This window comes from Rhinopithecus bieti, unplaced genomic scaffold (assembly GCF_001698545.2).
Source record: "Rhinopithecus bieti isolate Rb0 unplaced genomic scaffold, ASM169854v2 scaffold_905, whole genome shotgun sequence".
Classification (NCBI taxonomy): Eukaryota; Metazoa; Chordata; class Mammalia; order Primates; family Cercopithecidae; genus Rhinopithecus; species Rhinopithecus bieti.
In genome coordinates, this window is record NW_016803348.1 from 1539910 (window position 1) to 1555956 (window position 16047).

Here is a 16047-nt window from a genome sequence, read left to right on the forward strand (position 1 = left end):
CCCGCGGGCGTCCCCATGCCCCTCCGCCACTCACGGTGCTTGCCGCTGCCGCCGCCGCTCGGGTAGCTCAGCAGCAGGAAGGGCAGCGGGGAGCCGGGGGACGGCGGGGTCCTCCAGGAGCGCTGCTGCTGCGGCGGCGGGCGCACTCCGAAGCCGGCGCCTCCATCGCCGGGGTAGAGCAGAAAGAAGGGGGCGGCCACCGGCGAGTCGGGCTCCGACTGCCCGGCGGGGGAGGCCGGCGGCGGCCCCACCTCGCCCTCTCGGTCCGTGCCCCCGGCGGGAGCGCGGCGCGGCTCCTCGGGCCGCGGCTCCTCGGGCCGCCACTCCCCGCCCCTCGCCGGCTCCTCGCTGCAACTTTCGGCACCAGCGGTGGGCGGCGGCGGGGTCTCAGCCATGCTCACTCCTTCCTTCGCCGCCGCCTCCGATTCGCGCCCGGGCCTGGGCAGGGGAGCAGAGGGTCAGGGCGAGGAGCCGCCGCCCCGTCCCGTCCGCGCCACCGCCACCGCCACCTTTCTCCTCGGCCACGGGCTGGCGCCTGGGCTCCGCCGCTCGGCCCACAGCCCGCCCCGCCAGGGTCCGAGCCAGCTGGAGGGACCGCCCCGCCCGACGGCGCGGCCTGGCTACCGGCCGCCTCCTCCAGCCCCTCCCGTCCCGGCCCCCAGCCTGTGACTCGGCTCCCCTAGGGGGCAGCGTCCTACTCCTCCCACTCCCCACCTTCCGCTTCCCTCCGGCGGGGCTGACTCCCTCCCGACCCTCCCGCCCTAGGCTTCGTCCTTACCCGCCCCCGCTTGGCCCTCTGAGGCGGTCAGGTGTGTCTGGTGGTTGAAAGGTGGAAGACCTGGCGAAATACCTGGCGGCGTTGTGTCGTGTAACCGCCAACTTTATCGGTAACACGAAGGCACAAAGATCTGGGTTGAAGAAGAGGCGAAAGCTAATTTTTAAAAAGCACCTCCCTGCCCCCGGGTATTAAACTGTACCATTTGCCTTTCACACACTGGAACTTCAACCGTTGATTCACTGTTTTGATTAATGAGCTCTTTATGTGAGAAACCAAAGGTGGGTGTCTTCTTTTCACCACCTCTTTTGTTCCCGTCTTGTGCGCTATACTGAAATCCTGTATTTGCTTTGACTTTAACTCCCTGGTTTTCTAGTGCCGCGGGTGCGCATGAGTGCATTTTAAATCACACAGCTTAGAATTTATACGACAAATGTCAATTACAGGTCGACAGTTCTGTCTTTCACAGTGCCCGTGTCTCGCTAGTAATTAGCCACCGTTGCTTTGAGTATTCGAATCAATGATTACTGATCCAGTAATTCCCTTAAGTAAACATTTCTTTCGGCAATAAAGACAATTTCCAGTTACTCTCATGGTTCTTTATCCTGAATTCCTAGCTGATTAGCCTTGTGTTTAATGCTGGCATAGAAGCCATGTTGACTCATAATTAAAAATCACTGTTGTGTAACATTTTGCCCACCTGCTTTTTCCTCTTCTCTGTTCAGCCCTTCCCTGTGTAGAGGAAGTTGTACTTCTTTGAAAGGAAAATTAAACATTTTTATTACTGTTGTTATTCTCTGTAAATCACTCTTGAAATTACTACTCTCAATTACCATGGGACTTGGAATACTACTTTTCGCTGAATCTTTTCGAAGCATTTAAAAAGGAAACGTTTACAGGGTAACTTCAACAGTCTTAGAAAATGTCTTAGCAAGGCCGGGCGCGGTGGCTCAAGCCTGTAATCCCAGCACTTTGGGAGGCCGAGACGGGCGGATCACGAGGTCAGGAGATCGAGACCATCCTGGCTAACACGGTGAAGCCTCGTCTCTACTAAAAAAATACAAAAAACTAGCCGGGTGAGGTGGCGGGCGCCTGTAGTCCCAGCTACTCGGGAGGCTGAGGCAGGAGAATGGCGTAAACCCGGGAGGTGGAGCTTGCAGTGAGCTGAGATCTGGCCACTGCACTCCAGCCTGGGTGACAGAGCAAGACTCCGTCTCAAAAAGAGAAAATGTCTTAGCTTTTCTGTTTCTGGCATTTCCCTGACCTGTTGATCCCAGTCCTACTACCTACTTGAATAAGTTATTTGTCCAGCTCTGTAAAATGATTATATTATTCATAGATACTGTGAGGGCTAAATAAGAAATAGAAATAAAGCCTTTAAAATACAACTTAACATTGGGGTAAATAATAATTGTTAAGGCCGGGCGCGGTGGCTCACGCCTGTAATCCCAGACTTTGGGAGGCCGAGGTGGGTGGATCACGAGGTCAGCAGTTCGAGACCACCCAGCCCAACATGGTGAAACCCGTCTCTACTTAAAATTTTAAAAATCAGCTGGGCGTGGTGGTGGGCGCCTGGAATCCCAGCTACTTGGGAGGCTGAGGCAGGAGAATCGCTTGAAACTGGAAGGAGGAGGTAGCAGTGAGCCGAGATTGTGCCACTGCACTCTGGGCAATAAGAGAAAAACTTCGTCTCAAAAATAAATAAGTAATAATAATTATTATTAGTAGTAATACCTCAGCAGCACATAAACTAAAATTGGAACGATACAGAAAAGGTTAACATTTCCCTGCACGAGGATGACCTGCAAATTTGTGAAGCGTTCCATATTAAAAAATAATTATTACTAGGGATATTTTATCATTTTGGCAAAATAGCACTTAAGTTACAATAATAAAACATACTGAGTTGGGGGAAAAAGCCTTTTCATTATATCTTTAGCATTTTTAAGGTGGTTTGGGCCTTAACTCTTGGTGCAGGTGAGAATCTCAATAGGAAGACATATTTGTCTTTTAGGAATTGCTAACTGTATGATACCTTCATAAGAAAAACTGAAAGCATTTGACCTGGCAGTCCCATTAACGGTATATACCCAAAGGACTATAAATCATTCTACTATAAAGATACATAGACACGTATGTTTATTGCAGCACTATTTACAATAGCAAAGACTTGGAACCAACCCAAATGCCCGTCAATGATAGACTGGATAAAGAAAATGTGTCACATATACACCTTGGAATTATGCAGCCATAAAAAAGAGTGAGTTTATGTCCTTTGCAGGTACATGGATGGCTGGAAGCCATCATTCTCAGCAAACTAACACAGGAACGGAAAAAGCAAACACCGCATGTTCTCACTCTTAAGTGGGAGTTGAACAATGAGAACACATGGACACAAGGAGGGGGAACATCACACCCCAGGGCCTGTTGGGAGGTGGGGTTAAGGGGAGGGGAAGCATTACAAGAAATACCTAATGTAGCTGATGGGTTAATGAGTGCAGTAAACCACCATGGAACATGTATACCTATGTAACAAACCTGCACGTTCTGCACATGTATCCCAGAACTTAAAGTATAATTAAAAAAAAAAGAAAAACTGAAAGATTGGATGTATTATATGGTTTTAACATTCATCCTTAACTGGATCCTTTATCTTGTTTTTACATGCAGAAATTCCAAAATAACATTATATTCTCATCAGGTTCCTTCACAGAGATGTTTTGCAATGTTTCGGTAAAGAATTTGACAAGAATCTACACTTAACCACTGCAGGTAGAAGAAATGAGAGCAGAGTCCTCCCAGATCATTCTTGAGAAAGGCCAATAATCAACCAAGGAAGTCACCAAGTTAAAATATGAAATATTATCTAGTCTGAATTGCCAGCTTTCTCCTTTCTTATTAGTCAAGATACCTACAGGTACAGAAACAATGACATGCTGTTAAATCATTCAGTGCGTTGGATTTTTGTGCCTCTATTTTTTAAAAGTTTTTTGTAAAAATATAGAACGCTTTTCGAATTTGTGTGTCATCCTAGTATAGGAACCATGTTAATCTCTGTATCATTCCAATTTTAGTATATGTACTGCTGAAGAGATTACTGTGCCTCTATTTTTAAAAAGAGTTCTATTTATGTTTTATGTAATTAATTAACTGGCAGTAAAATTAATACAGAAAATCAACTGAAATATGAGTTCTTAAAATTGATAGACAAGGCTATTTATGAACTTTTCTTTAAAGGTGGATGGTACTCCAAGTTCCTAGTTTCTTAATGCTTTTAGCTTTTGAATCAATAATATAATCACAGTTCTGCATTAGCTTTAGTGACATAAAGGGCTGATTCAGCTGCTATACACATTTAAGGAAGCCAAGATTATAAAAACAAGCCTAAACATGTTGCTCCTTCTTGAGAATGCACAGAGCATCTTCCTATACTGTTTTAACGTGACAACATCCAAGAACTATAATTAAGAATCAAGCTCTATTAATTTTCTTGTGAAATAAAGCAGGAGGTGCTTTTCAACTTTATCTGCATTTTATTTTTAGTTATCCATGTTTGGTTTTTAAAAAAATCCCTTGGTGGGCCGTGCGCGGTGGCTCACGCCTGTAAGACTGAGGCAGGAGAATCGCTTGAACCTGGGGAGGCGGAGGTTGCAGTGAGCTGAGATCGCGCCACTACACTCCAATCGGGTGACAGTGCGAGACTCCATCTCAAAAAAGAAAAAAAAAATCCTTTGGTGATCTTAAGGATGCTTAAAATATATTTAAAACTTTTAAAGATCAATGTTATGGACAAGAATATTTTTAGTACAGTATAAGCTTCTTAAGAGCTGTGAATCAGGCCAGGTGTGGTGGCTCGCGCCTATAATCCTGGCACTTTGGGAGGCTAAGGTGGACAGATCACTTGAGGCCAGGAGTTCAAAACTAGCCTGGTCAACATGGTGAAACCCCATCTCCACTAAAAATACAACAATTAGCCGAGTGTGTTGGCACGCACCTGTAGTCCCAGCTACTCAGGAGGTTGAGGCAGGAGAATTGCTTGAACCCAGGAGGTGGAGGTTGCAGTGAGCTGAAATCGCACCACTGCACTCCAGCCTGGGCAACAGAGCGAGAAACCATTTCAAAGAAAAGAAAAAAAAAAAGGAAGATACCACTTGAGAAGTGTTGATATTCTTTTTCAGTATAGTATATAGATTTATTATGATTTTAAAATAATGGTTTTCTTGAGCTGTTTATTTTACATTGTATGGCACTTGGGAAATGTCATATTTGAAAACAATCAATTTAAGCCTTTGTGTTAAACTTATTTTAATAAATGTAGAAATGTATTGATACTAATTAATATAATGCGTTATTGTGAAAGCTCTGAGTCCATTGTTCTTCTGAATTACTAAATTTTGATGACTGTAACTTAATTACTTATTTTTTCAAAACATTCATTATAAAAAACACCTAGTTACAACACTGTAGCGTGGGAATAAAATAATGAAAATTTAAAATACATGTGTTTAAGGCTAGGTGCGGTGGCTCACACCTGTAATCCCAGCACTTTGGAAGGCTGAGGTGGATCACCTGAGGTCAGAAGTTGGAGACCAGCCTGGGTACATGGTGCAACTCCATCTCTACTAAAAATACAAAAAAATTAGCCTGTCATGGTGGCGGGTGCCTGTAATCCCAGCTACTCAGGAGGCTGAGGCAGGAGAATCACTTGAACCCAGGCGGCGGAGGTTGCAGTGAGCTGAGACTGTGCCACTGCACTCCAGCCTAGGCAACAGAGTGAGACTCCATCTCAAAAAAAAAAAAAAAAATATATATATATACACACACACACACACACACACACATATATATACCTAGTCAATTTATATCTCCTCTCTATATTTATTATAGATACTCTTAAGAAGTAAAAACAATATATTTATCTACCTTGAGTGGGATGAAGAAAAAAATAAATAATATATTTAGGTCAATCCATGATAGTTTTCTTTGGGTGCAGACATATGGATACATTTTTTGGTTTTTCTACTTTTCTGTATTTGTAAGTAGTCTGTAATGGATGTGTTGCTTTTAAATAGAAAATAAAACACACTGAGGGGTTATTTTGATTCATAGTTTCATAATTATATATTTTTTATGAAGACCTAACAGCAAAGTTGTGTTCCTTGTATATACTGTGGAGAAATAGAGTTCAAGAGGAGCTGATCATATTTGTGTCTTTTTTGAGGGTTTATTATTATTATTTTAGAGATGGAGGGTTTCACTCTGTTGCCCAGGTGGCAGTTATACTCCTGGCTTCAAGCAATCCTCCCACCTCAGCCTCCAGAGTTAGTCAAAATATTCAAAAACAGTATTCAAGAACAATATTCAAATAGCCTAATCATTGATGGAAACTCTAGTCAAGTTCCTACTACAATTTCCTTTGCCAAAATTTGAGATTATTCTTACTATCAGATTTCTAATTAAAATAATGTCCTTGGACATAAATAGAAATATTTAGTTTGTAATAATACCATACTTACAGGTCAATTATTTTGAGTATTACGAATCAGAGAATTGAAGAAAGAAGACTTCTCCTAGTTCTGTATTACTGACAATACATTGTTTCCACAGGTCTAAAGAGACTCCAGAGACTCTTCAGCCTACAGCATAGCTGAGATTACAGGTGCGAGCCACCAGGCTCAGCTAGTGTTTATCGTAATAATGTTGCTGGCCGGGTGTGGTGACTCAGGCCTGTAATCCCAGAACTTTGGGAGGATTGAGGCGGGTAGATTGCTTGAGGTCAGGAGTTCAAGCCCAGCCTGGCCAACATGGTGAAATCCTGTCTCTACTAAAAATACAAAAATTAGCCAGGCGATGTGGCATGCACATGTAGTCCCAGCTACTTGGGAGGCTGAGGCAGGAGAATTGCTTGAACCCAGGAGGCAGAGGTTGCAGTGAGCCAAGATCATGCTACTGCACTCCAACCTGGGCAACGGAGTGAGACTCTGTCTCAAAAAAAAAAAAAAAGGCCAGGCACAGTGGCTCATGCCTGTAATCCCAGCACTTTGGGAAGCCAAGGTGGGCAGATCGCCTGAGGTCAAGAGTTCGAGACTAGCCTGGCCAACATGGTGAAACCCCATCTCTACTAAAAAAAAAAAAAAAAAATTAGCCGTGCATGGTGGCACGTGCCTGTAGTCCCAGATACTTGGGAGGCTGAGGCAGGAGAATCACTTTAACCCAGGAGGCGAAGGTTGCAGTGAGCCAAGGTCACGCCACTGAACTCCAGCCTGGGCAACAGAGAGAGACTTCATCTCAAAATAATAATAATAATAATGTTGCTGAAGATTTCTATGAATGTATCCAGTAATTCTCATGCTCTTTCAGGTTCTTCTTCTTCTTCTTCTTTTTTTTTTTAGACAGAGCTTTGCTCTTGTTGACCAGGCTGGAGTGCAGTAGTGCAGTTTCGGCTCACCACAACCTCTGCCTCCTGGGTTCAAGCGATTCTCCTGCCTCAGCCTCCAGAGTAGCTGGGATTACAGGTGTGCATCACCATGCCTGGCTAATTTTTGTATTTTTAGTGGAGACGGGGTTTCACCATATTGATCAGGCTGGTCTCGAACTCCTGACCTCAAATGATCCACCTGCCATGGCCTCCCAATTTGCTGGGATTACAGGTGTGAGTCACTGTGCCTGGCCTGTCCTCTGCTTTAAAGCTTCATCTTTTCTTGCCAGTATTATTGCAAAGGACGCCTCACTGGTTTTCCTGCCGCTGGTTTTAATCTATTCCAGTTGCCCTGCTCTACAGCAGTTAGAATGAGTAATTTACTTTTCTGAACATTCACCTAATTATGCTACATCATTTCTTAAAAACCTGGGTTCACTTCTTTATGTCTGGTATACAATCTAAGTGCATTAACTACCTAGTAAGGTCTTTCACAATCTAACCCCTTCCTATCTTTCCAATATTATCCTCCTATCTTGTCTTACCCCTTGTTGCCTTTGGCTAAGCTTAACATGTCTGGCCTTATTCATATTGTGGTACCTACTCTACCTCTCCCAAACTCTACTCAAACAAACCTGTGATATTTTCTCTGCTCTCCCCATGTAGAAAGGTACATACCATTTTTGAGGTCCCATAGCAAATCTATTTAAGCAGTTAATTGCTTTAATTGTAATGAATTTATGCCTCTTCCCAAAGTTAGCATCATTTTTTCTTTTTCCAATGCATAAAAGATTTATTTTTTGTACTATTTATTCCTTGTACTATTCCTAAGTAGTTCTCAGCCCCCCTCACTTTATTTTTTATTTTTTTGAGACACGGCCTCACTGTCCCCCAGGCTGGACTGTAGTGGCGCAATCACAGCTCACTGCAGCCTTGACCTCCCAGGCTCAAGTGATCCTCCCACCTCAACCTCACTGGTAGCTGGGACCACAGGCACACGCAATCATACCCAGCTAATTTATGTAGTTTTAGTAGAGATAGAGTTTCGCCCTATTGCCCAAGCTGGTCTCGAACTCCTGTGCTCAAGTGATTTGCCCACCTTGGCCTCCTAAATTTCTGAGATTACAGGCGTGAGCTACCACACCCAGCCTCATTTATTTATAAGACTCTTCTTAAGATCACTTCAAAATTATTTTTTTCTGTGACCATCGGGTATCTGAATAAAAGCAATTTAGAAAAACTGGACTGAATAAGAAGCTTAAGGAATAACTTATTTAGCTTACATTTATATTTCTCTTTTTATGTATGCTCAAGTGTGGTGTGAATAAAACTGTAAGTATGTCTAAAAGAGGTCATTTAATAAATGGGAAAAAATTTTAGGTGCTAATTAAATTCTGCCAGCTACTTAATTTCAATAATCCTCACCCCACCATGGCAAAATTGCCTATTATATATATTAAAGCAGGCCATATAAAACAATGCACAAGGGTAAAAGGTACAGCCCTTCTAGCATAAAGTTTTCTTTTTTTTTCAGACGGAGTCTCGCTCTGTCGCCAGGCTAGTGTGCAGTGGCACGATCTCGGCTTACTGCAACTTCCACCTCCCGGGTTCAAGTGATTCTCCTGCCTCAACCTCCTGAGTAGCTGGGATTACAGGAGTGCACCACCACACCCAGCTAATTTCTGTATTTTTAGTAGAGGCGGGGTTTCACTATGTTTGCCAGGATAGTCTTGATCTCCTGATTTCGTGATCTGCCCTCCTCGGCCTCCCAAAGTGCTGGGATTACAGGCGTGAGCCACCGCGCCCAGGCTAGCATAAAGTTTTCTAACTGACGTCCATGGACTCCTGGCTTCAGGGAGTCTAGGAACCCACTGTCATATGCAAAATGTGATTAGGACTATGCTATGGTTCTGGGGTGGGGTGTGGGGAAGCCTATTGTTTTTAAGATTCTCAAGAAGTAGTCCCATGGTAATGCCACATCATATTTCACTCCTGTAATTAACTTCATTCATATGCCTAATGTTATTAGCTGAGAAAAACCCAGAGCAATGTTTCCCAAAACGTATTCTGTAGACGATTTGGATCAGAATCATGTTGCATACCTGTTAAAATAGAGATGACTGGACCCAACACCAGGACAGTTGAATCAGAATCTGTGCAGGTAGGGCACAGGAATCTGTACTTGACACTTACTAACTGATCCCTGGAGATTCTGGTTTAAGAACCATTATGGTTGGCCGGGCGTGGTGGCTCTCGCCTGTAATCCCAGCACTTTGGGAGGCCAAGGTGGGCGGATCACCTGAGGTCAGGAGTCCAAGACCAGCCTGGCCAACATGGTGAAACCCCATCTCTACTAAAAATACAAAAATTACCTGGGTGTGGTGGTGTATACCTATAATCTCAGCTACTCTGGAGGCTGAGGTAGGACAATCACTTGAACCTGGGAGGCGGAGGTTGCAGTGAGCCTAGATTATTCCATTGCACTCTAGCCTGGGTGACAGAGCAAGACTCTGTCTAGAAAACAAAACAAAACAAAACAAAGAAAACAAAAAACAGCCAGGTGCGGTGGCTCACACCTGTAATCCCAGCACTTTGGGAGGCTAGGGCGGGTGGATCACCTAAGGTCGGGAGTTCAAGACCAGCCTAACCAACATGGAGAAACCCCATTGCTAGCCTGTAATCCCAGCTACTCAGGAGGCTGAGGCAGGAGAATCGCTTGAACCTACAAAAACTAGCTGGGCATGGTGGCTTGCACCTGTAATCTCAGCTACCCGGGAGGCTGAGGCGGGACAATCACTTGAGACCAGGAGGCGGAGGTTGAGGTGAGCCAAGATTGCGCCACTGCACTCCAGCCTGGGCAACAGAGCAAAATTCCATCTCAAAAAATAAAAACAACAAATTTTTGAAAGATGTAAATATTATATCCAACAACTTATTTTCCTATTAACTCACATCAAAGTCATGTTTTATGTTTATAATATAGGATAGCACCATCTACATCCTAGCTACTCCAAAATGAATAATATTTATAAAGTATTGTGATGTCTCTAAAGGAATATATAACATATTTTTTCCACTTTTCTAAATGGAAGATTTTTCTTCCTTCAAAACATAATTCTTTTCTTACCAAATCCATCTGTCAATCTATTATCTCTCCCTACCACCATATAATCTCCGAGTATGGCAGGGATTTGATATAAAACACCAGATACTTTCTTTGAAAATTTTCAAAAATTTATTTTGTAGACTCTCACTATATTGCCCAGGCTGGCCTTGAACTCCTGGGCTCAAGCAATCCTCTGCTTCAGCCTCCCGACAGCTGTGACTACAGGTACCTGCCATGCCCAGTTGAACACCAAAAACTTTTTTTTTTTTTTTTGAGACTAAGTCTTTTGGTCACCCAGGCTAGAGTGCAGTGGTGCAATCTCAGCTCACTGCAACCTCTGCCTCCTGGGCTCAAGTGATTGTCCTGCCTCAGCCTCTCAGGTAACTGAGATTACAGGTGCATGCCACCATGCCCAGCTAGCTTTTGTATTTTAAGTAGAGACGGGGTTTCACCATGTTGGCCAGGCTGGTCTTGAACTCCTGACCTCAGGTGATCCACCTGCCTCAGCCTTCCAAAGTGCTGGGATTACAGGTGTGAGCCACCATGCCCAGCCCAAATACTTTCAACCTCTAACTTCATGTCCTCTCTTTTTGCCCTGTCCTAGATTTTCTATAGCTCATGTGTTTATCCAATGCTACCCTTTCCTCCCTAATTTAAGATATTAATTTATCGTTTATAAGCCAACACTCAAAAGACATACTGTTCTATGTGCTTTACATACATTAATTCACTTAATCCTCATAACTCTACAAAGTAGGTACTATCATCCCCATTTTAGATGAGATAACTGAGTAACAGAGAGATCAAGTAATTTGTCCAAATCCCAGGTATTAAGTGATGGACCTGGGTTAGAAAGCCAGTATTCTGGCCAGGTGTGGTGGCTCAGGCTTGTAATCCCATCACTTTGGGAGGCCGAGGCAGGTGGATCGCTTGAGGCCAGGAGTTCGACTGGTATTGTACTCCCAGCTACTCCGGAGACTGAGGCAGGAGAACTGCTTGAATCTGGGAGGTTTAGGTTGCAGTGAGCTGAGATCACACCACTGCACTCAAGCCTGGGTGACAGAGTGAGACTCTGTTGCAAACAAAACAAAACAAAACAAACAACTCCCCCTACAAAAGACCCAACCCACCAGTCTAACTACAGTCTGCTCTTAACCACTGACTTATGGCTTCTCTGAGGTAGGTATAATAATAGAGACTCATACAGATGAAGAAAATGAAACTCAGAGATCAATTAACTGAAAATCATCCTGTTAACTCCAAAACCTGTATTTTTTCTATTACATCAAAATAAAATAAAAGTATAGAATTGGGTTCTGAAGCCATAAAGGCTGGGTTGAAATCCTGGCTCTGCCACTTAATAGCTGTGTGACCTTGAGAAAGTTACTTCTTTTGGCCAGTTTCCTCATCTTCAAAATATGGATAACAGAATTTACCACATAAAGTTATGAGAAATAAGCACAAAGTGCTCTGAAAAGTTACCTTAGTAAGCACTGTTAATTTTTATTTCCAACCTACCTCTTTTATTTATAAGGAAACAAAATAATTTGTCCTGTGTGCTACTCTGAGGAAGCAGCTGTAAGCCAGAGGTTAAGAGAATGAATGCTCAAGTTAGTTTGGGTTCAGATTTCCAGGTGTCCCTCAGAAGGTCAACCTTCCAAAATTTCAGCATCCTCATCTGTAAGAGCACAGTATCACCTTGCAAAGTTATTGTGAAGATTAAATGAGGTGATGTACAACTAGCACATGGCAAGTGTTCAATAAATATTAACCATGCATCGTCTCTGCATCTCTAGCCGCTAGCACAATGTTTACTGAATACACAGTGACACAATGAGGAAATTACGGCTTTTTTTTTGTGGGTTTCCTTCACTAGTCCTCTCATTTTCTTCCCTGGCAACATCCTATTTTTACATTCACCACCTCGACATCTTCCCTCTACTTAAAAAAGCAGTGTAGCAGCAAAGAAAAATGGACCATTGAGCTGGGCGCGATGGCTCATGCCTGTAATCCCAGCACTTTGGGAGGCCAAGGCGGGCTGATCACTTGAGGTCAGGAATTCAAGACCAGCCTAGCCAAAACCCTGTCTCAACTAGAGATACAAAAATTAGCTGGGCGTGGTGGTGAGCACCTGTAATCCCAGCTACTCAGGAGACTGAGGCAGGAGAATCACTTGAACCCGGGAGGTGGAGGTTGCAGTGAGCCGAGAGATCCTGCCACTGCACTCCAGCCTGGGCTACAGAGCGAGACTCAGTCTCAAAAAAGGAAAAAAAAAAAGAAAAATGGAACTTTGTTGCCACATAGTTACCAATTACCTAGTAGTAATCATATCAAATTTTTAGCAAATGGAGTGCAAGCACAAGCAGCAACTGCTGCAAATCACCAGTAAAGAAGGGGAAATGGGATTTTTACCTTATTTGCACATGAAGAACTATGAGAAAATATTGACAATTGATGTAATTAAGGCATATCTCTTCCTTTTTCTACTTTTAACCAAAGTTTCATTCCTATGCTTTTAAACCACACAGAACGTATGAAATCCATGTTAACATTAAGCCCATTTATTAACAAGTAGCCCAATAATTAGTTAGGTAAATAAAATATTTCAGAACTATTTTATAGGCTGCCTTACAAATAACTGTCAAAGGTGCATTCTCTTTACGTGAAAAGTTACACATGTTCTGAGTTTAACACTGCACAATGAACTGTGAAATTTGCCTAAGCTAATACCCGTTTAACAGAATACTGAAAAACTTCAACATCATCTCTTTTCTCAAGCACCTTCATATTGCTCCCACAGTTCTTATAATCTTAATATAAATTGTCCAATAACCCAGACAAATTTCCCTGTGGACAAGAATTTTTAAAATTTAAAGTATTATATATTAATACAATCACTTTAGTTAAAAGTAAAATTTATTGATCCAAAATTGCCAAAACCTTATGCTAAGCAAAAACTTCATTTAAGCTTAATGCTCTTTTTAACTCCTGCACGAATGCCAGATAATTCACCACTATAACGTTGCTCTTCTTTACGAACTTCACGAACCTGGCCTCTTCTTCGAATTTTGGCTCTTCTGAACTTCTCCCTGTGTTTCACTCTGGGATTGCGGTCAATCTTCTTTCTCCTAGGAGTAAGTCCCCTATTTTTAGCAATTTGATAGGTAATGGCTCTCTTTGCATTTTGATCTTCAACAGCCTGTTCTTCAGTGCTATTTTCTTCTTTCTTTCTCTTTAGCTTTTGCCTGTCTTCTATTTCTTTATAATACTTCAGTTTAGCTTCTTCATCAAAATCAGAATCATCAGAAAGATCTGTAACAGCACAGGCAGCCGCAGAAGTCTTTGAAACAGACTTTGGTTTGGGTTTGGTGGATTTTGCTTTCGGAATCAGTTCTTTCTTTACAGCATCATCCTTAAGTGTCAACAGATGACGAATTTCTGAGGCCAGCTTCTGATCCACAACTGACAGCTTGTTGATCAAATTTCGGTAGGTAACAAGCCTTTCTATGACAGGATGTCCATGTGCTGGGACTCTCCTAGCTTTCAGGATCAAATAAAAACTGATGTTCGAACAATAATTCAAGTAGAGGTTGTACTTGGTCCTCAAATATTGGCTTCCTTTTCCAGGTGGAATGATCCCTTGTTCCACCAACTGTAACAATGGCTCCAGCTCATCCTTCACCTCTGTCAACTTGACTTTCAGGTCTTCTATCAGCTCCAAGAGTTCTGGTGATTCCTTTCGCACCATTTTCAGCTTCTCCTTCACTGAAACTTTAGCCAAATCCTTCACGACCCGTGTCTCAGCCTCATCTACCTGAGGCACTGGTTTTGCAAAGGCCTCAACCCAGGCGACACCAAAATCATCCTCTTGCAGCGCCTGGGCTAGGCGCCGCTGAATGATCTGTGCCTCCTCCTCCTCCTCTCTTTCCTCCTCCTCTGCCTCCTGTTGACCCTGCCGGCCTCGGGACTTGGAGCCATAGTCCGTGTCATAGTAAAGTTTTTTCCTCTGACCCCACGACAAACTGGGATCCACAGAGGCCTCAGCATCACTCTGCACGGAGCTCCCACCATCATCATCGGCATTCTCCTCCTCCTCCCCCGCACTACCCCCATCTTCGTCGTCCTCATCGTCTATATCTAGGGCTAGCACCTCCTCCTCCTCCTCCTCGCCATCCTCCTCGTCTCCACTCTGTACTTCATTCCAGCCCTTAGCTAAGGCGGCCCGGGATCGTGCCTCATGGAAGTCATCTACCTGATCTTGGTAGTAGCTGGTGTCCCCTGGCGAGGGTGGCAATCCTAAATCATCTTCATTATCGTCGGTGAGCGTGGGACCTGCCTTGGCTCGCACAGCTGCCCACTTAGCTGCTCCGCGCCGCAGGGATCTCCCCACCATGGCTCACAATCTCAGGTTTTACAGTGACTCCGGACTTTCGGCCACCTCTGACTTCGGTGCAGGAATCAGACGCTCCGATAACTCGTGGCTTTAAACAGCCGCGCGCTCCCCTGCCACCAGTTTGCAGACTCGGGATCGGCTACAGGAATTTCTTTTACCTTCCGGCCCCCAGCATGCTCTCCGCGTGGCGTACGATTCAGGACTTCCGCTCGGTCCCTGAGGCGAGGTCACGTTGATACCAACTTCCTTTTCGCTGTGCCCTTTGACGCCAGTCGATTCCGGTGAATTAAAATCTTTCCGTGTGGAAACGATAGGATAAGGAAGTCCGTTCCACAGAACCCTTTCTGGGGCTCATGCGCTTATTCTGTAGTGCCTGAGTGTGGCTGGCGGACGGAACCTTGACGGCACCTCCAGGCGAGGTCCAGACGGCCAATAGAGGGCGCTGCGCTTTACGCCCTGGAGAAGTCCCGGGGGCATTCCATTGAGTTTTAACTGCGTGTGTACCCGGCGTTTGCGACCGGCAGGCGTGTGCTAGTGTAGTTTTCCTGCTCCCTTGTTTTCTCTTTTCTGCTTATCAGGCTGGAAATTAATCAGATTGTTTTTCTCTCATATCCCCCCGCGCCCACCACCACATTTCTGGGCACCACAGTCTCAGACAGCGCCGCTGGACTCCAGAATCCCGCGGGAGGTTTCCGGGCGAGAGCGCAGGCCGGACCTCCGGCTCGGGTTTACTCATCCCCATCGCCCTCTCCCTGCTCACAGAGCTCGGGGACCCGCTCCATGGGGATCGATAAACCTAGATGACCCCGAGGCTGATGGTGGGAAGGCAGAGCTCCACTGCAGGGTCTGACTCTTCTCAAGGAGGTCTGCCCTGAATGTTAGAGTAATTCAGGGTGTAAGTTTTTAGGCATTACATATGCAAGGTTCGGGGTTAGTATTATGATACCTTTTAATGTAGGTAGTTGGAAGCTGAACTTTTGATGTGTTCCTAAAATTAATGGTGACATGGCTGGGCGCGGTGGATCACGCCCTTAATCCTAAGCACTTTGGGAGGCCGAGGTGGGTGGATCACTTGAGGTCAGGAGTGCAAAACCAGCCTAGCCAACATGGTGAAACCCAGTCTCTACTAAAAATACAAAAAAATTAGCGGGGCTTGGGGGCGGGTACCTGTAATCCCAGCTACTCGGGAGGCTGAGGCAGGAGAATCACTTGAACCTGGGAGGCGGAGGTGGCAGTGAGGCGATATCGCACCACTGCACTCTAGCCTGGGCGACAGACGGAGACTCTGTCTCAAAAAAATAAATAAAATAAAATTAATGGTGACAATTTCTGTTTTCTTTTTTTTTTTTTTTTTT

General features: G+C 44.4%; 1 protein-coding gene across 1 annotated transcript; it reads right to left on the bottom strand.

Annotated features, from left to right (window-relative positions):
• Positions 1-12838: 12838 nt before the first annotated feature.
• On the bottom strand, positions 12839-14945 carry UTP3 (UTP3 small subunit processome component). Its single transcript, XM_017879151.1, has one exon. It carries the CDS (start codon positions 14690-14692, stop codon positions 13259-13261), a length of 1434 nt encoding a protein of 477 aa, XP_017734640.1. The 5' UTR covers positions 14693-14945; the 3' UTR covers positions 12839-13258.
• Between the last annotated feature and the right edge of the window lie 1102 nt (positions 14946-16047).